Source organism: Neovison vison, chromosome 3 (genome assembly GCF_020171115.1).
Source record: "Neovison vison isolate M4711 chromosome 3, ASM_NN_V1, whole genome shotgun sequence".
Lineage (NCBI taxonomy): Eukaryota > Metazoa > Chordata > Mammalia > Carnivora > Mustelidae > Neogale > Neogale vison.
Genome location: NC_058093.1, coordinates 88,997,967 through 89,025,149, shown reverse-complemented (window position 1 = coordinate 89,025,149; position 27,183 = coordinate 88,997,967). Strand labels below are relative to the sequence as shown.

At 35.8% G+C, this 27,183-nt stretch overlaps 1 protein-coding gene across 1 annotated transcript in view; it reads right to left on the bottom strand.

Moving 5' to 3' along the window:
• The window catches only part of LRP1B (LDL receptor related protein 1B), a 1,985,448-nt gene extending 1,958,708 nt beyond the window's left edge, over positions 1 to 26,740 (bottom strand). The window contains exon 1 of the mRNA XM_044242553.1: positions 26,100 to 26,740. Coding sequence (XP_044098488.1) covers positions 26,100 to 26,280 — 181 coding nt within the window. The 5' untranslated portion in view covers positions 26,281 to 26,740. The remainder of the gene's footprint in view (positions 1 to 26,099) is intronic.
• Positions 26,741 to 27,183: the final 443 nt, after the last annotated feature.

Here is a 27,183-nt window from a genome sequence, read left to right as displayed (position 1 = left end):
CAGTTCCTGGCAAGTGTTTTGAGGGAAATCATAAGCCCATTTGCAAAGATGGGAAAGGGCACCCGGCACACCTGACTGAAGATGAGCCCAGTTTGATAAGCAAGCTCCAGGCCCTCTCTATCCCCCATGCCGAGGAAGGAAGATCATAGGTTAGTCTAAAGGCAAACCTTTATTCTAAAAAAGACTACCCACTGAAGAAGTTTAGAAAGAGGACCTGTTTGGGTTGTTTAAAAGCTCATACTAGTAGCAGAATGGTAAATGGACTGAACTTTCTACAACTTTTCAGTGAATAAAATTATATAGATACCTACTTCCAACATTGACAATACTGAAGATGTCATCTCTTCTTTGGTACATTCCATTAAATAGGGCCAGTATGGGTGGGATGATATTTTTCATTGCTTTTACATAGGGCTATATAGTTTTCAAAATGTAGAATTTTGAAAAAATTCAGTAAAGAATTAAAGTATTTTCTGTGGAATGTGCTACATAGAGTGAGTGATTTGGTAGCCACTTAAGTATATGAGACAAATCTGAAGTTGTTAAACATTTGATTTGAAAGGTGATCAATCAAAATGTTATAACTGTTATAAGCTTGTAAATTTCCAGAAATAGGGACGCCTGGGTGGCTCAGTTGGTTAAGCAGCTGCCTTGGCTCAGGTCATGATCCCAGCGTCCTGGGATGGAGTCCCACATCGGGCTCCTTGCTCAGCGGGGAGCCTGCTTCTCCCTCTGCCTCTGCCTGCCATTCTGTCTGCCTGTGCTCTCTCTCTCTCCCTCTCTCTCTCTGACAAATAAATAAAATCTTTAAAAAAAAATTCCAGAAATAATTCATTAATACAGAAGATGTGATTTTTTTATAAACCAAAATAACTTTATATTTCAAAAACTTTTCAGGGTCTAGAATTAAGATTAAATCTGCTGCCTAGCAATGGTTCATATTTTATATTATGTTCATATTTCAATTATTAATATGACTATTTTTCTTCATAAAACATTTTAAATAATAGTGTCTTATTTCATGTGTTCCTTAGGGCTGTATACTGTTCTAAGGTTATTAAAGGCTAACTTAGATAAAATATTTCTTAACCTGATTTTTTTAAAAGTACTTAGATTTATACAGCACAGAAGCTGAACTTCTACAGTATCTCATTCACTTCACTTAAGGCACTTGTCATCACAAAAAATGAGCCGCTGTGTTGCTTGTACACATACTTGCCACCCCCCTGAAATCCTGTTTGCTACACGTCAGCCTATTTTTTTTTCTTTCTAATATAGAAATGATGGTTTTTCATTACTGTGTCATTCACACTTTTTTTCATAAGTCTAATTTTATCTACAATGTCCACAATAAGTATTTTTAAAATAGTAAACAATTAGTAAGCTGTGTTTTCCTGCCATCCATACAAATAAGTTAAGGAAATGAGAATTAAACAAAAGAAATAGAGATTCCATGAGATATCACCTCACACCAGTCAGAATGGCTAAAATCAACAAGTCAGGAAATGACAGATGCTGGCGAGGATGTGGAGAAAGGGGAACCCTCCTACACTGTTGGTGGGAATGCAAGCTGGTGCAACCACTCTGGAAAACAGCATGGAGGTTCCTCAAAATGTTGAAAATAGAACTGCCCTATGACCCAGCAATTGCACTACTGGGAATTTACCCTAAAGATACAAACCTTGTGATCCAAAGAGGCACGTGCACCTGAATGTTTATAGCAGCAATGTCCACAATAGCCAAACTATGGAAAGAACCTAGATGTTCATCAACAGATGAATGGATCAAGAAGATGTGGTATATATACACAATGGAATACTATGCAGCCATCAAAAGAAACGAAATCTTGCCATTTGCGACAACATGGATGGAACTAGAGCGTATCATGCTTAGCGAAATAAGTCAAGCGGAGAAAGACAACTATCATATGATCTCCCTGATATGAGGAAGTGGTGATGCAACATGGGGGCTTAAGTGGGTAGGAGAAGAATCCATGAAACAAGATGGGATAGGGAGGGAGACAAACCATAAGTGACTCTTAATCTCACGAAACAAACTGTGGGTTGCTGGGGGGAGGGGTTGGGAGAAGGGGGGTAGGGTTATGGACATTGGGGAGGGTATGTGCTTTTGGGTAAATTGGAAGGGGAGGTGAACCATGAGAGACTATGGACTCTGAAAAACAATCTGAGGGGTTTGAAGTGGTGGGGGGGTGGGAGGTTGGGGTACCAGGTGGTGGGTATTATAGAGGGCACAGCTTGCATGGAGCACTGGGTGTGGTGAAAAAATAATGAATACTGTTTTTCTGAAAATAAATAAATTGAAAAAAAAAAAAAAGAAATAGAGATTCCAAAATAGGCATCTGAAAAAAAAAAATCCCTAAAGTGAACTCACTTTCATTAATAATGTTGTGGAATAATTAAGTTTTAATTATGTAAAGTTCTATAGAATTTGAAAAGCACTTTGATTTTCTTATTTGGTTTTAAAGAGTTATTTATTTATTTATTTGAGAGAGAAAGAGAAAGAAAGAAAAAGGGAGAGCATGAGCAGGAGGAGCAGAGGGAGAGGGAGACAGAATCTCAAGCAGACTCCTTGCTGCCTGCCAAACCCAACAGGGGGCTCAATCCCAGAACCTGGAGATCAGACCTGAGCGGAAACCCAGAGAGTGACACACCTGACTACACACCCCAGTGGCCCTTCTTGTTCAGTTTTAAAACAACTCCCTATAATAAGCTGTCTTTAATTACATTTTACAGATCCAAATGTTCAGTTTTGGAGAAAATAGGTGATTTGGTCATGGTTGCTAGGAAGTAGCAGAAGCTAAAGCCTGGATACAAAGCAAAATCTCTGAATTCTGGGCTACTCTATATTCCATTGTAACTTTTATGCCATTGATACACAAAATATACCAGAATTTAATACCTTCCATTTTTTGTCACTTCAAATATGCCATTGCCCTATGTGAGCAGCCTTTCACCTCCCGGTATGTCATTTACAAATCTTGGATCATCTTTCATCACATGCTAAGACAAATTCTAAGGTTTAATAATTAGTTTTTAATTGTATTTAATTTTTAAAATTAAATTAAATTAAATTTTTAAAAATTTAATTTAATAATTACTTTAATAAAGAAGCCCTTGAAAAATCTAGTAGCTATAAAATTTCAGAGGTAAAAATTACATTATGTCTGATATGTACTAAGTGGTTTTACTGCACCTCTTTAAAAATTGATTGCATATATATATTAACTCATTTACCTGAAAGAGTGAATTAATGGAACGCATACATGTCATTATAAAAAAAATATTAAAAGTCAATATAAAGCTTTATACTTAAACTGTTATATTGCCTTAATTACAATAGACAGATATCCTAAATGTAAACAAGTGTTCTTTTCTGATTAAGTTGATTCACATAGTTGATTAATTCTGTGCAAAGATGAACAGAAAAGAAAAAGGGAGAAAGTAAGAAATTTTGATATATTTTAAAAAATTATATTTACTTTTTACTTTTATTTTGCAATGTTTTCTGGGCTAAAATAAAATAATACCACTCAATAAGGTTTGTAAAAAGATGCATAAGTAGGGACGCCTGGGTGGCGCAATTGGTTAAAACGACTGCCTCCGGCTCAGGGCGTGATCCTGGAGTCCCGGGATCGAGTCCCACATCAGGCTCCCAGCTCCATGGGGAGTCTGCTTCGCTCTCTGACCTTCTCCTCGCTCATTCTCTCTCTCACTGTCTCTCTCTCTCAAATAAATTAAAAAAAAAAAAGATGCATAAGTAATAATTAAAGATACACATTTAAATAAAAACAAATTAGATTATGTTCCTAAACATTTTGCTCTATTTTACTATTATAATTTTTAGACAAAAGTATTATACCCCAAGAATTTAATGCCACAAATATATATTAATTGTCCAAAGAGTTTTCTAATATATTGGTTTTTTTTTTAATCCAATACCATTCCCTTAAAAAAAATTAAGGGACATAAGATGACTCAAATATAAAAATTAATTTATTGGGAACTCTCAACAAATATAAAATAGATGTGTTCTCTGAAGTGAATATATCTGATGATTTTAGAGCCTCTATAATTGTCCTAAATTTTTTTTTCTAAAATAAGCTATTATTCACCTCTAATTCCATGTGAAAGAACAATACTATATTTAAGGTTAGCTGGAAAATAAAAAGCAATATGGCCAGTTTCTTCATATTCTCTGCTAGGAGTGTAATTTGCAAGTAATTTATCAATAGATATTTAATAATTTAAAGGAAAAAAAAAATCAGTAAAGCATGGGTTGCAAATGCAACTAACTACTATGCTCTTCTTGGGAGAAAGAAGTCCATCAATGAATGAAAGTAGAATTCACATTTTTAGAGTCCCTCCCATTTTAACGATTACTTCATGGCACCATTGTTCTCATTTCCTATAATTCATTTGAAACCCAGGCTATATGAGAATCTAAAGGACTAAAGTATTAAAGTACTAAAATCAGACAAGGCTGAATGAGAAAACTTGGACATGGAATATTTCTTGATTGACTACCAAGTGGTTGGGATGTATGTTTTCCTTTTTTAGACACCCACTTTAATTTATCATTAGTACATTTTTGCAGTGGTTAGCAAGATGAAAGAAATCTTTTTTTTTTTTTTAAGATTTTATTTATTTATTTGACAGAGATCACAAGTAGGCAGACAGGCAGGCAGAGAGAGAGGAGGAAGCAGGCTCCCTGCTGAGCAGAGAGCCCGATGTGGGGCTCGATCCCAGAACCCTGAGATCATGACCTAAGCCCAAGGCAGAGGCTAAACCCACTGAGTCACCCAAGTGCCCCAAGAAATCTTTTTTAAAGGGACAAAAACAACCCATGGATGCCCACTTTGCTCCATAAACCTGAGATCTAGTGACTATATTTTCAATTACACATCTTGGTTGAAACTGGCTTGTAGAATTTATTTGCCAAGGTCACTGGAGTTAGAAAATTTGCATATTTCCCTCAACTGACTCCAGGTTAAAATTACTAAGAACTTTCCTAGTAAGTCTCAAGCACTGGTTTCCTTTTCAATGGATTTTTGAGAGACGACAAATATCTCAATTTTTATGTGACAGGATTCCTCTGTTACAAAACGAAACAAGATTAAATAACTCAAAAAAAAAAAAAAAAAGCATGATGACCTTATAAGCAGAATGAACCTCAGTGGACTAGGAAAGAGTACATTTAGAGTGGACTTTGGGAGGAAGCAACTATTTCCCAAAGATTGTTATTGCTTAATGAGATCCGTGACCACACATCCATTATGTGGGATAAACATGGCTCCCTGCTGACTCCCCAAAGCTTGCTGACAGTTGGTGGTTATGATGTTAACTCACTTTAACACCCTAGAAATGTTTTAATGTCTTCTTCTCCTATTTCTGTAATATTAGGGCAAGGCTTGAATATACCATGTAGAAAATATAATAACAAGATTAAAATAGTATAACTTGGACAATCTCCGTAGCACTTCTGTATTGCATATAGTAGCAACCTATAAGTGATGCTTATTTTAAGAGAGGATCTTCTTCCATTTTCAAAAAATTTTTGTAGTATCTATAAATTGATCAGATATAAGAAATCTTCAAATATTGGCTTATTCTAGTAAATTATGTTCCTTTAGTAAAGGAAACCCAAGATTAATATTGTACATATTTTGCCTCCAACTATTTGTTTTTATTGCTTTGTAGGAAAGCAAAATTTTAGTAGTTTTGGTTTTAAAAACACAAAAATAATGAAAAAACATACTTTTAAATTTTCGATTATTTATGTAAAGAGTAGCTCTTCCTACTGAGAAGTAAAACATGCCTATTGGGCATTCCTCATAGTCCCCTTACCCAAAGAGAAAATAATAGCATCAGCAAAGTATGATACCGTTCAAAAACGGTATCATACCGTTCAAAAACGGTATCTGGTTCAGTTGTTTTCAAAAGCTGTATAGAGTAATACGTGTCATATTAAAAGACACAAATACAACCCTTGATTTTTTTCTTCATTCTGATTTTCTGACAGAAGATCTTTAGCACACACACTTTGATGTGAAAGCAAACTACCTTTTATGTAAATTTATCACTTAGATGCATTAAACATTTACTTGGTATTATACAATCACATCATTCTTCCTGGAAAAAAAAGTATTTTTAGTAAGTACAGTAATACCTGTGGAGAATAAAAAAATAAGAAAAAATAGATGTTCCTCCTGCCCCACCTGTTTATTCTGTAAAGTAAATACAAAAGCCTTATATGGGTAAAAATGGATAATAAAAACTTGGAAACTTTTGTTTTTAACTCATAAAAGCAAAATAAATGTCATTTTTTTAATTGCCACCAAGATCAGAAAAGTATTCTAGATTACCAATAAATTATTCTTTCTACTTTCAGATACAACATAGCAATGTATCTCCACAGGACATTCAATACAGGAACACGAAGTCATGACCTGATGCACTATCAGTAAGTTAGCAAGTTGTGGGAATAACTCTGTTTTAATGTAGTGAAAATGTCATTTTAAACTATTTGAAGAAAAAAATAAATTATATTTCTAGAGACTAACATCAGAAGAAAGTATGAAAATTTATATTGAAATTTATTCCTTGACAAGTTTCTTTTCTCCTGTTATAAAGTAGTTCATTAATTAAACAGATTTTATTTTTTTATTTTTTTTATTTTTTTAAGATTTATTTATTTATTTGAGAGAATAAGTAGGGAGGAGAGGCAGAGGGAGAGGGAGAATGAAACCAAAGCAGACTCGTGCTGAGCATAGAGCCCAACTAGGAGCTCAGTCTCATGACCCTGAGACCATGACCAGAGCCAAAACCAAGAGTCTGATGCTTAACCAACTACCCGACCCAGGTGCCCCTATTTAGATTTTAGATGATTTCTTTTAGAGGTGACTTTAAAAAGCCCACATTAGATCCACTGAATTATAAAGAACAACATTTTCTGTACATCTTCCTGTTCAAGAGTTATTGAATTAGCCACAGCGAACTACAGAACTACTTATTTTAGGTCAATTCTCTTGCACCTCACTGACTTTGTACCTGCAGTTCCCTATGTTTAGAAGGTTCCCAACTAGGACACCAATAGCTTACATTACATCTTTATGCTTATTAGAAAAAGGAACCCCTCTGGCCCACTGTAATCCCAGATGAGGGCACAAAGCTTGGTAAGCAGAATGAGATGTGGATGTCATTCCTCCCTACAGTTCTCTGCCTAGTCCTTTTGCAGACTCTGCAATGGTCCTGGTCTTCTTACTATAATTTCTCTTCTTTCTATAATTTCTCTGGCTTTTGAGAGTTATTAACTGTAGGCAGTAAATGTAAATATACAGTAATAAAATCTAATAATAACTAGAATAGTGATTGTGAGTTGGTGGTTTATATATCTCTATTCTATATTTACATCTCTTTGAGGTTTTTTGCAAATAAGCATACAGAATTTCAAAGAGATTATGTATTCTGGCCAATGTGACACAGCTAATAAGTGATAAAGCTTGGACTGGAATCCAAACTGACTGACTTCAAAACTTAATCTCTTAATCTCAACCCTAATGTTTTTTGGTGTGTTTCATTTGTTTTAGTTTTTGTATTGTTGTTGTTGTCGTTGTTGTTGTTTTAATTACTGGGAATAACTCAAGTGTAGGTTCCTGGATCTTGTATGTCTTTTCCTCTCCTTATACTGGAGTGTAGAAAGTACAAAATGATCTTGGGACAAAGAATTTGGAGAGTTTTTAGAGAAAGAGAGCCTTTTGCCTGTGGATGTTTTAACTTTGTTTATTAGAATATTTATAACCTACTAGAAGGATTTAAGAATGGTGTCTTCCATTTATATCATACCATATGGGAGCACATTAAAACAATCAACCAACCAACAGACAGGAAACATTCGTCTGTTACAATGGGGATCCTGGGATGAACAGTACTGCTTTCTGTTCATAGAATAAATGCCATTCTTAAACATTTTCATCATACAAGACCATATGACAGAATACATTACCAAAGCAACCATTATTACTACTACTAGTACTAATAAACTTTCATTAATTGAGTGCCTACTAAACAGACACTTTATAGGTATTTTCTCAAAACCTCAAATCTCTATGGTAGTTATCACTGCATTTCATCTATAAAAAAACTGAGATTTGAAGAGATAAATTATCAAAGATAATACAGTTAATAAGTGCCATCTTCTCTTCTACAATAGGACACAACATTACTCCGAGCATTTCAGCAAAGCCAAAGCTATAGAGCACTTTCTGTCTTTCTAAGTGTTTGCATTATTAATTCTACTATGTATACACATACCTAATATCACCTAGGAAATATTCTGTCTAGAAATATTCAATTGGAATCTAGTCTAGCTGGTAGATCTAACACCCAATTTATAGAAAGCACTGGTGAAACAGGACCAAGATAAATAAAATAATGAAAAAATAAATTCAGAATACAAGACATTCTATGCTTGGCAGAATCATTTCAAAAGATAAAGATCAAGAAAAAAATGTGATGGGGTGCTGTTCAATATAAATGAAATAAGAAACAAAATAACAAAGAAAAAGCATGATCTATGATTAACTAGTATTTAAAAAGAAAAAAAAAGATTTAAAAAACCCTATAAAATACATTTAGGGAAAACTGAAGAAATTTAAAATGATCCAGTAAAATCAAATAAAGATGATGATAAATGAAGGAAATGATCATTTTTGCTGGAGGAATCAAGGAAGATGTCATGGGATGAAAGAAATTTATTCAACATATACCAAGAGATTGCTCTGTGACTTTTCAGCCTAAATTGAGTTCCTCATTGTCTAAACTCTAACCCTAACAATAGCATTTTTTAATAAATATTGCTATGTAACATTCTCTAATTATTTCTAATATGTAAACCTCTTCTCTCCAGGATTTCATCTTCTATTCTAATGGACTCTGCAGTGCTCAGTACGAGATTACATAGTTGACACCCAAGTAGATTAAGGCAATAAATATTTTTGTAGATATAGGATCTACAAGTCCTCCTCCTATGTTAACACAAAGCAATATGTACTGCAATAAAACTCCAGTGTAAATTAAAGGATTAAAAGATTCTTTCAAGTTAGTTGTAGCTCCATGCTCTTTTTGCAAAATTCAATCAAACTAGATGCTAATAAAAATAAGTTTGCCATTAGCCAGCAGGGGGAAGAAAGATCCTTCAGTGGTTACAGAATACAGCTTCAACACATCTTGGTGAGGTAGGAGTCTTTATGCATTATTCTCCTTATTTTACCAGGCAGGAAGTAGACACAGAGAGAGGCTAAGTGACTTGCCCAAGGACAAAGAGTGAGTCAGATGCAGAGCTGGGAATTGAGCCCACTTCTCCCGGTTCCCAGTGTACAGCTTTTCTCAGCAAGCCATAATGCCTTTCAGATGGATCATTTCCTAAAATGTATTAAGTTGTTAAAAATTCAATATGGGTGTTGCATTGCTTTCCAACTAGTTCTGTTTCTCACTACCTTCCTAGAGCTATTATCAGAAGCTAAACTGATGGTTGGATCAATAATCTCACATCTAAATTTTTTTAGACAATATGTCATTAAAACTAGATATATCCAAGCACATAAAATGAATCAGACTCTTTGGAGAGTGAGGTTGGGTTTGGCTCTTTTAGCAGGTGGGGGAGGATCCTGAACTGAGGGGGAAAAAAAACACTGCAGCTCAAAGTTAGGAGAAACTGGAAATGATCAGGGAGAACAAGGCCTCATCAACCACAAGAAAGGCTTAAAAACAAGCAAACTAACTCCAGCAATATGATGTTCGTGGTGGCACTATAAAGGAAGAAAATTAAAAACTGCATACATTGAAAATGTGGAGAGCCTGGGCCTTTGATTCTAGACACTTGTTTATATACAAAGCTATTTTTCATTAGCTGGAATTTTATCCATTGGTTCACAGGTTCATCTTACCCATGAGTCATGGGCAGAAACTATCTTTTTTAATCACAAGACACTTATACTGTGTTCCTATTGTGCTAACTAAACTGGAAATGGTAAGTAGGCCAGACACTAACACTCCCATAGTCTTCTGACTTGATCATTGGAAACCTCACCAACTCATTACTGTGCCCTTTACTAAAGAACACAGACTCAACTATAGAATCTCTTTCAATACAGCAATGTGAATAACTACTAATTAGTCAAGATCTGTCCAAAAAGATCAAACCATTCACTATCTCTGGCATACGCTTTTCTGTTCACTGCCCATTCAAAAGACAAGATACAAAACAAGTACAGCCCATGGCCTTACCTGCCAGGTCTGATCAAACCCTCTGCAATCATCCCTTATATGACCTGTGAATTATAAGTCATAAGACTTATGAATTATCTAAATTAGATCATCAACTCCCGAGGGCAGAGATGCCTTTAAAAAAAAAAAAGTACCTAACACAGGTTTTCTGAAAAAAGATCAATAAATGTTAATTGATTTTATAAAACTATGCACTGTTTAAGAAACTTTGGAGATGATGATATTTTGAATGCCTTAAAAAGCATCATTACCCATAATCACACTAATTCAGAATTTTAGTCAGCAGGTAATCAATCACTGCAGGGATTACTGTATTAAAATTAAAGAACTGAGAAACTGAGGGGCACCTGGGTGGCTCAGTCAGTTAAGTGGCTACGTGCAGCTCAGGTCATGATCTCGGGGTCTTGGAAATGAGCCTGGCATAGGTCTCCCTGTTCAGTGGGGAGTCTGCTTCTCCCTCTCCCCCTCTCCTCCCATTTGTGCTCTCTTTTACATGCTCTCTCTGTCTCAAATAAATAAAATCTTTAAAATAAAAAATAGTAAATAAATATAATTAAATTAAAGAACTCAGCAAAATGATTTCTTTTGCAAAACATCAAAACATATCAGCAGAGGAATTATTCTTGCCATTGCTTACCACCCTTAAGATAATCTTATGACACTGAAGAGAGCACATCCCACCTAAAAGTGTCTGAAGTTCCTATACCCCATGAAATTCTTTGGAGTAGTAGTTGATTCCAGGGCAAAAACAGGGAAAATCAAGATGAGCTTGAATCATCTGTTAGAAAGAAAGAAGATGCTCAAAAAAGGATGGGGTTTTCTCAAAGGGCACAGTAGCCAATCTGAAAGACTTACCAATGGCCAAAAGTAGAACAATTTGAGCAAGAACATAAATAATGATAGTATTGAATTATAACACAAACAATAAAGTAAATGCCTGTGAATCTATACTGGTGGGAGGAAAATAGTAAGGGAGCAAGGGAAAGAGAGAGAAAAAGAACAAAAGAACGAAAGAAAGGGCGCCTGCCTGGGTGTCTCAGTGGGTTAAGCCTCTGCCTTTAGCTCAGGTCATGATCTCAGGGTACTGGGATGAGTCCCACATCTGGCTCTCTGCTCAGCAGGGAGTCTGCTTCCCCCTTTCTCTCTGCCTGCCCCTCTGCCTACTTGTGATCTCCCTCTGTCTGTCAAATAAATAAATAAAATCTTTAAAAAAAATTAAAGAAAGCACAATTTTTTTACAAAAGAATTCTAATTAATAAAGTAGAAAGAATTAAAAAGGCATCATCTCATCTAAGTGATCAAGAGTAACATCAGCCATAATAAGGCAATTGACATGGATCTCCTAATATCATATGATGAAGAGGGTAGATTTCTTTTTTTTTTTAAGATTTTATTTATTATTTATTTGACAGAGCGAGAGAGAGAGAGAGAGAGATCACAAGTAGGCAGAGAGGCAGGCAGATAGAGGGGGAAGCAGGCTCCCTGCTGAGCCCCGATGTGGGGCTCGATCCCACAACCCTGAGATCATGACCTGAGCCGAAGGCAGAGGCTCAACCCACTGAGGCACCCAGGTGCCCCGAAGAGGGCAGATTTCTTATGTGACATTCTAGTCAAAAATACATAACTATGAGAAAATCTTAGGTACACCAGATTGTAGGAAATCTACAAAATAACTGGCCAGGATTTTTCAGTAGAGTCTGTCATGAAAGTAAACCAAAGACAGAGATTGTCCAAATATGGAAACTTGATGCAGTATTAAATCCTGGATTGGATGCTGGGATAGAAGCAGTTTATTAGTAGAAAAACTCATCAAATACAAAGTCTATAGTTGAGTGACTAGTATTTACTGTACCAATGTTAACTTTTTGTTTTAGTAATTGTATTATAGTTCTATAATATGTTAATATTAGGAGCAACTAAATGAAGGGAGTATGGCAACTCTCTGTACTGGTATACATTCTCTGCAAGTGTAAATTTTCAAAATAGAATTTTTTTTTTTAAAGCTGATTCAAATAGGCAGTTTGGATACACTAATTCTTATGTCAACACAGGTATGAAATCTAAAGACAATGCATGGAAATAGAGAACATACTTGACTCTCATTAAGTCACGGCTTTTCTAAAAAAAGGGAAGATGAAACACAAACCTAAATGCAATCCCACTGGTGTCTCAGCATGAGAATTTGCCTACTCATTAGTATCATATCTCTGACATCTTTGCTTTACTACATTTCTCTTCTCCTTACACACTTTTTAATTTTTTATTCCACATTTTTTTTTCTGGAGACAGAGTACATGGCTAGGCGGAGAGGGAGACAGAGACTCTTAAGCAGGTTCCTCACTCAGCATGGAGCCCCATGCTTTGGGTTCACTCTCACCACCCTGAGATCATGACCCTACCCAAAATCAAAAGTAGATGCTTAGCTGACTGAGCCACCCAGGCACCCCTCACTCCATATTTCAATAATGATGTGTGTGGAACAGAAACGCTGTTTTCATCAAATGGCTGTTATTTACCATGTAGAATATTTTTCATGAGGTCCTTGGAATGCTGAGGCTCACTGAAATCATCCACATAGTATGTTCTCACCATTATTAAGAGAACTTTGTTTCTTTGGTCACTTTCAGTGGCATGTTTCTGCTTCATGTCACAATTGGGTCTAACAACATTTATTTTCTGTAGGTTCTTTAAGAATTTTCTCTGTATCCACACTCTCCCCCGATTCAGCCTTATGTCTTAAAGGAGAGAGGAAGTTTCAAAGGCACAGATACAGGACACTGTTGAAATTCATTTTTGATATCCTTCTTCCTAAAGCCAAGACCAGTAACCATTACGCACTCCCAATTTCAAGGCATTGTGTTCAGCTCTTTAGGGCCAACTTTTGTTTGCAGTGCACCTAATAAAATGTCCACTGTGACCCAATCCAACCCTATGCTGATCCCTGCAACTGTAGGACTTCACAGTGGGCCACAGACTGTCAGCTTGGGTGTTCAATTCATCAGCTTGTGTTTTTGACCGCTACAATATTATTTCTTTGGGTGTGTGTGTGTGTGTGTCTGTGTGTCTGTGTGTCTGTGTGCGCGTGCGCACGCACACTGCTTTTTATCTTGAGGGTCCATATTTAAAACTGTAGGCACTGTACATAAAAATCCAGACTCTGGGCCACTCTAAAACTACTTTAAGGCTTGGTAGCCCTTGGCTCACATTCACCCAAGGCCACAATCTGCTCCGTTTAAATATCAGCTGTTCCTTTTGACAGTGTGGGTGTTCTCTAATTTACATGTCACCTGGGGCACCTTCTGACTAGGCTGGGTGCTATATGCATTTGTGTTTGTAAACCTTGTCCTATATCTTGTCCTTCAATTCATAAAGTTCAGTCAGATATGTCTGAGTGCCGTTACCTAACATGACGAGCAATGACGTCTAAGCAGCCTTTTCCCTGAGTGGAGATCTCAGAAGACATAAGCATCCTATTTCTCTCTAAGCAACTACAGAAGAATTGTGGCCTATCATTTGCTCTCACTGGCAGAAGGGAGGGAAGAGGGCAGGATTGCTCCTTCAGGTTCCTTTATAGGATTTCCTGCTTTTTAAGAAAATGTTATTATTGTATACTGAGTTTAAAACTCACATGGTTACTCTCAAGCGAGAGTTTGAGACTTGGCGATAGAGCCATTACTGCTGCATTTCACAGGAAAGAGAGTTTTACTAATCCTCTTTGGCATTCATCTCTAAATCTTGGTGAACTTGAGTAGCTTCAATCTCTGAAAGTTTATTTTTGACTTAAGTGATTTTCTTGCTATTGCTGGATTTTTCAGGTGTCTCGCCAGCTTAACTGTTATCTGAATAAGCTTTGTTTATTTTCCTTGGATCTTTATAGCAGGTTTAAGTCTGTTGCAAGGGGTCACAACATTTCCTGCCCAATGCCTTTTATTCTGAGCATGCAGTCAGTAATTATTTCTCGCTTTACCTAAACTATAAATAACTCCCTTATACTCATTTTGAACTTTTTCCCATAGTGCTTTCCTTATGAAAGAAAAAAAAGCCCTTCAGCAGACCTCCGTGTGATGTGAGCAGAGTTCTAGTCAGGGAGCATAAATCATGCCTCATATTCACAAATATACAAGTAACCCTTCCCCTTCCTGATTAATTTATTTCCAAACTTTTTGGCACCCCTCTGCTAAAGTACAAAGCAAATAAATTTACAGTGAGTCCCAAATTAAATATTAATGCAAAATCTTTCAGCCTCAAATTTCATTTGGTTCAATCACTCAAAAATTTAATAAAATTTTGGTGTTTATTCCATATTTAACTTATTTCTAGGCAAAATGTTGATTTTACTACTGAAATTCTGGAGCCAAATTATTAAAGGGGATTTTGACAATGGGAATGAAAAATAGACTGAACTTAAAGTCATACACAAATTTGATTTCTGCACATGCATCTAGCCAATGTCTACTAAACCTACATATAAGCTCTTTACGTGACAAATAAATTGGTTAAGATCTTTTGTTTCAATATCTTTTTGTTGTTGTTGTTGTACCTTATTTATAAAATTTTAAATGCCTGAGCTTTGGCTCTCTTTATTTTAACTTAATGCCTTTAGTATATATCTTCCTTTCTTTAATCAAAAGATCTATCATGTTTGAAATCTAAGAAAGCAAGTTTTCGTTTTAAACATTCTGTGTAATGACCATGAAACTTTTCCAAGGTAATTTCTCTGAATGAAGTATTTCCTCCACAATGCTGCTGCTGGCAACATAAGGTAAATAGTGTCAAAAAGATGATTACTCCCAGGTGCTTTTTTTGACACTAGATGACCTGTATAACTGACAAAGAAACTGAGTGGGAATATTTGGAGAGCTAAATTTGTACTTTGGAATGCAGATTTGAACGTGAAGTTTTAAAACCAATCTCTGACTTTGTGTAAGGTAGATATAAGGAAAGAGAACCAAAAAAGAAAAAGAACAATTGAAAAAAAAAAAAATCAATGGACTCAAATCCTGAAACAATCTTTAAATAACTTAGGGTGCAGAGTAACTCACTCAGCTTCATACAAACAGTATTTCCTTCAAACACAGTATTTCTTTCTTCATTCTCATGGACCTTCTGGGCTTGGATATTTTTTCCTTTCCCATCAGTTTTATAATACCTTTCTCTCAACTCTTTTTCCTTTCTAGCTTCAACAAGAACTCAATAGACCCAAATGAGTTTGTTTTGTAGCCATAAGCAATCTTTCCCTGAAAATCCAAACTTGTACAATTGTTAAACTGGTGTTTCATTGCTTGTCCTGGTTTCTGTTGTTCAGTTGTTTCTTTCTCTAGTCTATAAATCACACTGAATGGTACATAGTAGTTACTATAACAGTTATTCAATGAATGTGTGGATAAATACAGAAAATCCAAGGGCCCTGACTGACAATGAGGAATACCCACTAGATCATAAATGCTTACCAGGTAGATTTTCCACCATTTACTGTCACTACCCCCTTCCTTTTTAAGGTTTTCTAGGAATTACCAGGCAGGGTAATGAATATAGCCAATAGCAGTATTCTTAACAATTTCTTCCCTTTAATCGAATATGCATTAGTGGGAACTCGACTATCAGCACAAATTCCTCTCAGTCATGCCAAGATTTTGGGGACAATTAAAATGGGTTCTTCCTTGAAAACTCTGAGGATCTCAAGGAAAAAAAAAATTGCACAAATGAATCTTTATCACATAGGCCAATGCCTATTCCTTCTGCTGTTATATTCATTTAGATTAGTAGAAATAAAAGAAAAAAATATTACTGCCATTTTTACTAATGCTTAGAATATCACTAAGTGCATATAAGTCAAGCGGAGAAAGACAGCTATCATATGATCTCCCTGATATGAGGAAGTGGTGATGCAACATGGGGGCTTAAGTGGGTAGGAGAAGAATCCATGAAACAAGATGGGATAGGGAGGGAGACAAACCATAAGTGACTCGTAATCTCACTAAACAAACTGAGGGTTGCTGGGGGGAGGGGGTTGGGAGAAGGGGGGTAGGGTTATGGACATTGGGGAGGGTATGTGCTTTGGTGAGTGCTGTGAAGTGTGTAAACCTGGCGATTCACAGACTGTACCCCTGGGGATAAAAATATATGTTTATAAACAATAAAAAATTAAAAAACAAGAAATGTAATTTAAAATAAACAGCAAATTAAAAATTAAAAAAAGAAAAATGAAAAAAGAATATCACTAAGTGCATTATTTTAATAAACCCCCAAAGAATATTATGAATCTGACACTACTAATTCCATTTTACAGACATAATATGGGAAAACATGGGGTAATAGGGAAGACGGTATTAATAATTCTTAAATATAAGGGAAAAGGTAACAAGGCAAGAAATATTGTAGCACCCACGTGTGACCCTCACATGCTTTTACACTGAGAAACACATTTCTTGCAAATCAATAAAAGGTACACAAAAAGGAATGTATTCATTTATAAATAGCCTTCACTGTTAACCTTTACCTTCAAAGATAATAGTTTGAGTCTGTATTTAAATCCAGATACAGCATTATCCTGTAGTACCAGGCAATAAAATACGTTGCCTGGTACTACATTCAGTATTATAGAAAATCTCCTTAAATTAAAGATATGAGTTCTCCTCTACCTAGTCCTCATCTACATTGCCATCTCCTCATTTAAGTCACCAACATCTCTCTCCAGGACAATTCTGACAGCCCTTTAACTGGATTACTGTATCCCTCTTATTCTCCATTCAGCAGCAATAAGCATGAGCTCTTAAAAATCAAGTTGTGTCATGTCACCTTTGATTAAACATCCCATTGCTGCCTGTTGTAATAATAACAAACCCCAAATGCTTCACCTTGATCTGCATTGTCCTGTGGACCTGTTTATGGCTTTACCATATATATGCCTTTTCCAGCTCATACTCTCTCCCAAACACGCAGAGTTCACTTCAAACACACAAACAGACTTTCTCACTCTACAATACCAAATTCTTGACTCCCTCCCAAGGGTTTGCATGGAAAGCTTTTCCTTCAGAACTACTCATACTTGTTCCCTCTCTTTCTTTTATCTCAGCAAATAGGTCATCCTTCTCAAAAGGCCTTCCGTGATTATAGCCACCAATTACTTCTCTCAATTACATTACGTTATTTTTTATTTCTTCTTAGAACAAAATATTATTTGTTTGTTTGCTGATTGTTTCCCCCTGCACTAAAATATAAGCTACATCAAACCAGTTGCATTGTCTAACTTGCTCACTTGCCTCATCCCCAACTTCCAGAACAGTACCCAGCACATCATTTGCTGTATTTTGTTGAATGAATAGATATGTAAGTGAATGATCACCAACCACATGGATTAGGAATCATATGAATTCAGTAGGGAAAAAACTGAAAAAAATTAAAGCATCTAGAAAATATAAGGGATTTCTGGTTTTATAGTGAAATATAGGCTATAATATGTTTTCACATACATTATTTTCCTTGCTGTCATGGAAGGTGTAAGGGACACCACTTTGTCTCTTTTATGGAATTGGTTGGAGTGGTTTTCTGGAAAACTCTGGTGGTGTTTTCATGGGCACCCAGATTAAAATACACATAAAAGAAAACCCCCATGCTTTTTAGATCATTATGTTCCCCCAGCAGTGAGAGAAAGCAAGAAGAATGGAACAAGTGGTAAGATTTTGGTTCTTACACTATTAAGGATTAATTCCAGAATACTTGACTATATCCTTAACAAGTGCAAATAGGAAGAAAACATCCTAGTAGGGGCAAGAACTATATCCAAAGATGGACAGATGCAGAATGTTTAAACTTTAAATTCCACCCATTCTTCATGTTAGCCAATGTTGGATTAAATCAACATATTTTCCCCCAAGTAAGATATGTGTCCACTAACATTATGTGTCATCAGCATGGTGTTAGTGTTATTTTGTTAAAATAACAACAGGACAAGGACTCAGCAAAAGGGCCTGAATTCTGAGTTAGTAATTCTATTTATAAATCTTGGGTTTTTAAAAACAACAACAACAACAACAACAACAATCTGAGAAATACAAATGCCCAGGAGGCATGATCATAATATTTTCACCTGAAGAGACAAAAATCTCACCCATGAGCTGGCATCGTTATCCCTGTACTTTCAAGAGCTTAATTATGAGAAAATGCCTTAAAAATTAATAGAGTTGAATAAAGTGGAATATTTTAATAAAACACACTTGCTACTTTAACATTTTCATACCAATAAAATATACCATTAAAAGCTTTAGGAAATGCACACAAGGTCTTAGATAATCTAAAAACCAAATCTTTTTTTAAATTTCAGAATATGTATTTTAGCAAAAGTCTGAGATTCCTAATTGCCTCAGTTATTTGGTCTGTATGGATGGAAGTTTCAATAAATCCTTACTGTCAATGCACTCCAGCATCTTTGTCCTTCCTCTCCTTATACAACCTTATTTTTAAAGAAAACAGACCATTTCTGTTATATGCCTTATACCTACAGTTTTTCTTAAAAATATCTTAAAATACCCTTGGAACACTCAAAGCAAGCAACCACAACTAAATTTCACTTCTCTTCTTCTCCCCCACCCCATTTTTAGCTATCTTTTCTCATTTTAAGAAAAAAGGGTTATGATAACAAATTGTCATTAAAGAAAAACTCAGCGGTAGAAAAATTCTTAAGGAATTATGTATTCATATTTCTAAAGTTAAGCTGTCTTGGAAGTCTTGAAGTATGTCAATGCAATGTAGAAAAGTTAGGAAGGAACGTCCTATTGACTGAAAGAATAAAACAAGAGACGATCTGTGGTACCTTGATCTTACCTAAAGAAGAAACGTATTCTTTCGACTAAAATGAGGTCATGTTTCAACAATACCTGTCTTTGGTCTGAAGGCTAAGCCAGCCAGGACAATGAGGTGCTTGCATCTCAGGAAGGGATGTCTGACTGTTAATAAGAATGCATTGTGAGATAAAATGTAATGCCGGCATCTTAGCAAGGCAACACGCTCTATCTTCTTCAAGTTTTTTTTTTTTCTTTTTTCTCTTACTTAATAAAGTTAGAAGAAATCTCATATAAAAAGGTACTTTCTCAACTCGTTTTCTATAAAGGATATAGTTATAATATTAGTCATGTATAAATGGAAACTTTCATACATACATGATTATATCCGAGAAAAATAAGATTAAACAGATGACTGTACAGTAAGAATACATTAATCGAATTACTTTTCATTCTTTCTACAGGTAAAGACACCTTTGGCAAGTATTGCATATTTATAACTATTTTGAAATATTCGAGAAACCCCAAATATTCCACAAATTCATACAAATTCATACAAATATGAAAGCATAATTATTGAACAATAGAAGTAACACAAGCATTATGAACTTTAGCATTAGCCTTTTGCACTGGTGATACAAGAATCTGACCTACTGGGAAATCAACAGCCAATGAATGGCTCCATTTATTTAACTATGCTATTGCATTATCTAACCATAACTGGATATCCAATTGTAGACTGAAACTAAGTTAATGTGACTGCATGAGAAAATTATTATACTCACATTTATAAACACACTAAATCCTGTTATCTATTTTATCACTGCAATGATTTCTACTATATATCCTGTGTTGAGAGAAGTCTTAACTTTGAAATAATATTTAGGAATATATTTTAATTTTTAAAAATATTTTCCAAAATGAGAAAAATAAATTCAGTTAATAAAGTCAATAAAGAAAAATAATAAATTTCTAATTACTTTCAATAAAGTAATTATCTGAATATGAATGGAGAGCATATACTTATTTGTATTCAGTATTATTTTAGATTCTTATGCTAACACATGATAAAAATATATATTACTACCAAAATATATTACATTTCTCTGTTATGACAGGAATAACAGCAAAGGTACATATTACTTACTCTACAAGGTATAGAGGGTAACTGTCATGCGTAAGTGTTTTAAGAAAATATATTGTTTTTGTTATTTTTCCACAAAATTCAACTTTAGGCTTTTAATGCAAGATCAGTTCTATTGTTTCACCTCATCTGACTGGTTACTATCTAAAACTTTGATTCCCATTTAGTTACTAGTCAGTTTCACCAATTAGTTTAGTCAGGAAGCTCAGTCAAAATAATTGGGTTTGTATAGAGATAGCCTAAATCAATAGGATGGAGAGAGAGAGAGAGACAGAAGCTATATTTTGGTATCACTGAATTCAGAACAGAGCAATAAATAATACATATTTTCTAACTTGGCCTTGTAGTTATGCCAGGGGGGAAATGGGAGGCCACCAAATCATTTATGAGGAGAAAATATAGATCTAAAATTGTGAAGGCAGCTTATAGCAGAAAAACTTCTAATAGAAAAATATATACATAAATTTTGGAGGTCTAAGCTTACTTGTTCTGATGTGTTGCAAAATTTCCTGTAGGCTTCATTCCCCTTTCTATAACATGAAGGGTTCAGATGTACTTGGAGAGATTAAGATTTCATTAAAATGAGAGAGCACAAAATTGTGAGAACAGTGATTAAATATTATGGCAAGCACAATACTTTTCAAAAACAAGTGAGGAAGATACACTCATTGGCACATGTGGATTAGTCCAAAAGTAACTTTTTAAAACTCTAATTTTTTTATTTAATATTTAAACAATAGATCCTTCCCACCCCCCCCCCCCAAGGAATTAAGAAGCTCTAAAGATCTCCATCCTTAATAAAACAACTGGAAAATGTCTTCCAGAGCCGGTAGACCATTAGATTTGTTGTTGGTATGTGGCAATTTCATCCCTATGCATCTAGTCAATGGGTTTTTATATAGGTTAAATTTGGAGGATATCAGTCCACATGGAAATGTAAAAAAAAAAAAAAAAGATTAAAAAGTATCCCAGTACTTTTCTGTTTGCTTAGTTTTATCCTACCTTCCCCATCAAAAAATAAGCAACAAAAACAAAAACACATTGTTATTTGCACTCTCTGTGCATCAAGGTGGTTTTCATCATTATTCTTGGATTAAATATGGGGACCCAGATTTCTCATTCTAGGTAGTTTTTGAACTGCCTGGAGTAAATATGATGATTTTCCCGATAGAAGTTTTATCCAGTACGTATTCTGGTTAACTCATTGTAAGAGTACTCAACCTTTCACTTTAGTTTTATTTAGCATTCCAACTACTAAAAACATTGTTTCAAATTACAAGCATGGAGGACATCATAATTACAGGTATATCAAAAGCAAATGCATTTAACATTTATACCCTCCACTGTCAGATTTTGTTACAACAAAATATTTGTTACATTGGAAATTCACCATTAGAATATTGACTGCATGTTGGGTTTTAGGAGTTGAAAAATAATTGTTAAAATTTTTCCATTTCACATTTTTGTTTTTCAAGGAGGCAATATCACAAAGACAGACATGTATTTTCTGGTATTTGGAAAAATGAAAGTTTCATATAAAAAAATCTCTAATTTTCAGGCTAGAATACTGTTTTTAAAGAACATTTGTGCCAGGGCAGCCATTTTAAATAAGATATGTATATATAATATTTAAAGAAGATTTTAGATATATATGTTATGTAAGATAATATATATTATATATATAGTATACATGTAACAGGTTGTATTCACAGCTAAATTAATTTAATGACATCATGTTGGTACAATCATGTTTAACTTTTAGCATTAATTCTACTTTCGTTGAATGTACCTATCTAAAATGAAGACAAGTGTTTCCTTTGTACAAGAATTGTTTTGACAGACAGCTACAGAAGATAGAGAAATCTTTCAATACATCTGGTTGGTACTTTTTACTATACAAAATCCCTATTACTAGGAAGGAATTGAAGAAAGGGGAGTGTACATTTCATATAAGATAAAAATTGATACTAGAATCATAAAAATAAATTGATCATAGTAATATATGGAATGGAGGGAAGATATAGAGATCCCTCACCATTGTAATTATTGTAGAAGACCAAATAATGTTCAGTCCAGGTAACTTTAAATGGAGCCTATCTTTATGGTATACCCAAGGCTCTGAAAAGAAAATGACAAGACAAATAGTAAGAAATCAATGTCCTGGATCCAATACACTTGCAAATTAAAAATTTCTGCATGTCTCCACCATGAATGACAAGTAGTATTTAGAAAGCGTCATATCATGCTTAAGAATATATTCACCATATCACTCATCCCCCCTCCTTTCTAAGAAGATAGACCTCCTTCACTTCCACTTAAAAAAAAAATCACTTCCATCTTAACAATTCTTGCATTCTTAACATTTGAGTTTTCTGCAATATTTGCATGTATCTCCCCCCTTTCTTAGAGGTTTAATTATATCCAACCTCACACTGATGGAAGTTTCTTTATAGTATCTTTATACTGCAAACATTTTCATAAGATATTTATTATGAAATGAGAAGAAAATAATTATTTTAGGAATTATTATTTTCTCTAAAGATACTTTAATCTCTTTAGGAAATATTAATTTGGATTTAGTCTTTTCCTGAATTTGTGATTTTTCCCATTTTTCTTTCCCTCACTTACTCTGCTCACTGCAATTCACATTCTTTCTCCTGTTTTAACACATTGAAATTGTTCTTTGTTTTCCCATTGTCTCCTTCCATTCTTACCAGTTTCAATTTAAGCTTGAGAAAAGATAGAAAGAAGAAATCTCAAAGATTACAGAGACTTCCTCAAAACAAAACTTTTATGTTTGTGGAATACAAAGAAACATGGATTGCAGTTCATTCTTCTTTAAGTAAAGGAAGATTAAAATTTTGACATACACATCATTGCCATTTTTAGATGGTTTTAGAGACATATACATTTAAATGATTATAACAGCATGAACTTGAATTGTTTGAAAATATGTTTCCCCATCTTATCAGACTCAGGAATTTAAATGAGACTAGTTTTGGGCTTCTCAATCCCTTTTATTTTCAGAAAATTTGACAATTTAAAATGCACTTCTTTTTAAGTCTTAATCCCTATCAAGCAATACTTTGATATGATATGACATTGTTATATGACACATTGGTTGATCCTAAGTGAATATAATTTATCCTTCACATTTTGCTGTTAAGAGTTACAAAGATGTTTCCTTTTTTCGATGTGATGAAATCTAATAAGAACTGACATGTACATTAGCTTAACTCGGTATCACAATCAATATAAAACAAGAAAATATACAACATAGAATTAGAAGGACAAGTGCATGTGTAGATGAAACACAAGCAAATGCCTTAAAGTATTCTTCTGTTTAAAAAAAAAGAATGTTTGAGCTTATGCTCATAAAATTCAAAACAAGGAGCAACACAGGTAGAAGGTAATACAACCATTTCTATCTAGTTCACACAGTTTAAGAAGTCACCCATTACCCAATATATTTTTGGAGAACCTGAAAGTGATTTCTCATTTTCTGGCATGAAGCTAGCTCCTGCTCCACAAAACACACCTGTGTAATTCACATGCCTATTTTATTCCTCAAGGACAATTGACATAAGCCAGTGCAGAAAGCTACATCTCATTAAGCTCTTTCTTGAGTTTATATTCCATTATCATCTGTTTCAGCATTTCACTGAGGAAAGTTTGTCATAATGCAGCAGCACTTTCTTTTTTAACTTTAAACAAGATTTCTCTTTTTATCCCCCCTTTTTTTTTCCAAATAAGACCCACCCTTTTTACTTTTGATAGATAGCTGGGACAATTTTAGCTCCTTTCTAACAATTAGGAAAGTTGTGTTAAATATACATAATAGTGGCAAAGTGTTGGTCTACGACTATTTTTACTTGTGCTATCTTATAATAGTACTTTTTATACTGATATGATGATATATGACACTACTTTAGTTCTAGGAAAAAGTAACAATTCTTTTCCATATGCCCTTTTTAGATCTTAGATGTCCCTGTCCCTCACAGAACTAAATTTGCATCAAATTCTTATCTTTTAAGATATTTAATTTCCTATCTAAGGAGAAAATTGGAGGTCTGTATGTTTACCTTTTTATGATATACATAATTCTCTTCAGGTATTCATTCTAATCATTGCAGTGACAACTCTTTCCCTCATAAATACCTCCAAAATCACTGAGGACTTAGTTCTAGATGAGGTCAAATTTGCAGAGATTGGGCACTTAATCAGAAAAAGCCCAAGAGCAGGAGTCTGCAGTGCCATTATATTCTGCTAGCTCACAGGGCTGAAAAGCTTCATTCTGTTCTTCTGCTCTGGTCCAACTTCAAAGATTCTTCCTAAGAAAGGTTGAGAGCTGATTGTTCCAGATCAAAGACATCATCATTTCAAGTTAGAGCTATGTGCTTCCATTTTATCAGTATAGTTTTCAACTATTCCACACCAACTTCAAGGCAAGTTAAGACAAGTTTAGAAGCTATGTGGTTAGGTGGCAATGGTATGTTTAAAAGATTATCACTCAGTTAATGTCAAATTTTCTAAAGGAACTAATATTAGTCTCACCACTGGTAAAAGAAATGTGTGAGCACATTATAAAGATCATAATCTGGTTGCCAACAGCAGATTGGATAGAAAGACTACAATTCATCCTCCTGTTCTCTCCTATAATGAAGCAATAATTTTTAGTCAATTCATAATTCTCTTCATGTGAACACAGTCACTAAATCTCTCAATGCAACATTTTGCCTATTTACTTGACATTGGGATCCAGGATCCTTTCTATCTTTGTTACTTCTTCTTCTTTTTTTTTTTTTTTTTTTCTAATTAAACATCACTAACCACAACACCAAACCAAAATATTATCAGCCAATACGAATATATATATATATTATATGTATATAAATATGTATATATATAAAGCCTAGATCCATGATACTCCTGATTTTACTCTAGGGAGTTAACCATTCCAATGCCAGCGGCCCAAATATTCATCTACCTCCCCCCTCTTTTTTTTTATTCGTGCAACTGTTGTCAAAGATTGTCAAACTTGCACAGGGATTCCTGGGTTTCCAGATCAAAAGTTTACACAATCTAGGTTTATTAACATTCCTACCTCCCCTCTCCTCGGCTCCCCATACACATTCCCATTTAAACTTCTACCATTCATCAGCTATTTTGAAACAAACAAACAAACAAACAATGGCAAAACGCCAATGGTGGGTAAACAACGTCATCTGGTGCCGTGAGCTGTGCCACAGACCTTCAGAATCAAGAAAGTCAAGTTCAAGCAGGTGCCTGAGCCCAAAAGCGCCCTGAAAGCCTAAGCCTCTCCGCTGATGACTGGAATTTCACTGGAGTCTGCCTCAGAAGGGGCTACAGAAACGAAAGGGGCTTGAGTGGGCACTTTCCCCCGTCCACACACCCTGGGTGCAGCAGGTAGGGAAGTTAACCTCGAGCTAACTTGACGGAGCACACACAACGCGGAGAAGCCGAAGCCTGCAAAAGCTAAAAGCTATGAGACTCCGCGCCTAGGGAAGTCTTGGAAAAGCGAATTCCGATTCCAGCATCTGCAGCGCTTGGGTGCGCGGGCAGAAGCGCGCAGTCAAGTCCAAACGGTCCCAGTGGGGGACAAAATAAGGGCTGGTGAATGGCCAAAGGAAAAAGCTTGGTGGGGAGGAGGAAGGACGCCGAGGGCTCTTGCACCCGGTTCAGAAATCGCCCACCGCACCTCTCACCCCATCGAGGCCGGAGCACAGGGGCTAGCCAGTCCCGGGGAGCGGGGCCACAAGGACTTAAGTTTCACACTCACTTATCTACAAGCATCGCCCAGCAGGAAAGCCGAGGAAAAAGGGGGACGTCAGGAGGGAGTTATTTCCTTACCTCGGTCTGCTCCCACGGTCAGCACCTGGGCGACAGGCAATAATCCCGAGAGAGTGAGTAAGGCGAGAAGAAACTCGGACATTGTGGTCGCTCGGTAAGGAAGCCTGCGCTGGAGACTGCTCCGCGGCGCCCTCGGCCCGGTGGCGGCCGCGGCTCGGAGCCCCGAATCGAGCAGCGTCATTTACAAATGTCACTGGAAATTCTTCAGCTCAATGAGCCCAGCCAGTCCGCCTTCTCCTGCCTGGAGCAGGATGTGGAAGGTGTACGGATGCGCGCGTGGGGGAGAGAGAGAGAGTGTGTGTGAGCGCCAGCGAGCCGCTCCTGTGTCTTGACTTTTCAATGCAGGGTACGTCTGATCTTACATCACGCAAAGAGGGGCAGTGAGAGATGCCAGCGGATGGGAATTCACTGATTAATCACCGAATCCACCACACACCCCTTCGTCGTCCACATAAATCACATCTATTACTTAGTAAGAAGCATTTAACACAACAGGAAAATACCACCGCGAACTGAGAGCACCACAAATCACAATTATTTCGGTCTCCTTGAAGGGAAAGTAACTCCAAAGCTGGTTCTGTAGGGATTTGGGTCTTGAGAAGGGGGAGACTTCTGCATTGGGCTGAGCCAGCCAAGCGCCTAGGAAGCTCCGCATTTAACAGCCAGCTCGGAATTATCAGCTACAGCGCTGGGATGCTTCTCTCGGCAAAGCAGATTTGGTCCCTTCCCTCCCCGGAAGCTTCCTTCCCTGTAAGGAAGGACAAGCTAAGTAACTGAGCTTTTCTTAAAAATAATGGTTTCATCTGCTCAACACACGTACGCAAAGCTTTTTGAATTGCTCTTTTAACTTTTATGCTGAGTAGCACCTGGGGACAAAGATGCAAAATATAGTGACTCAGCAGAAACAAAACCCCAAACAATCCCCAAAGTCATTACCCCTTGCATAAGAAGGGAAAGTGAATGGAAAGGGGTCCCTACGCAGGGAATCAGAGAGCAAAGGATTGGCAGTTTGTTTTGTTGGCGTGGATTTCTCTCTTTAAAAGGGTTCCTCAAACCATTTTAAATATGTGTTGGGGATTTTTTT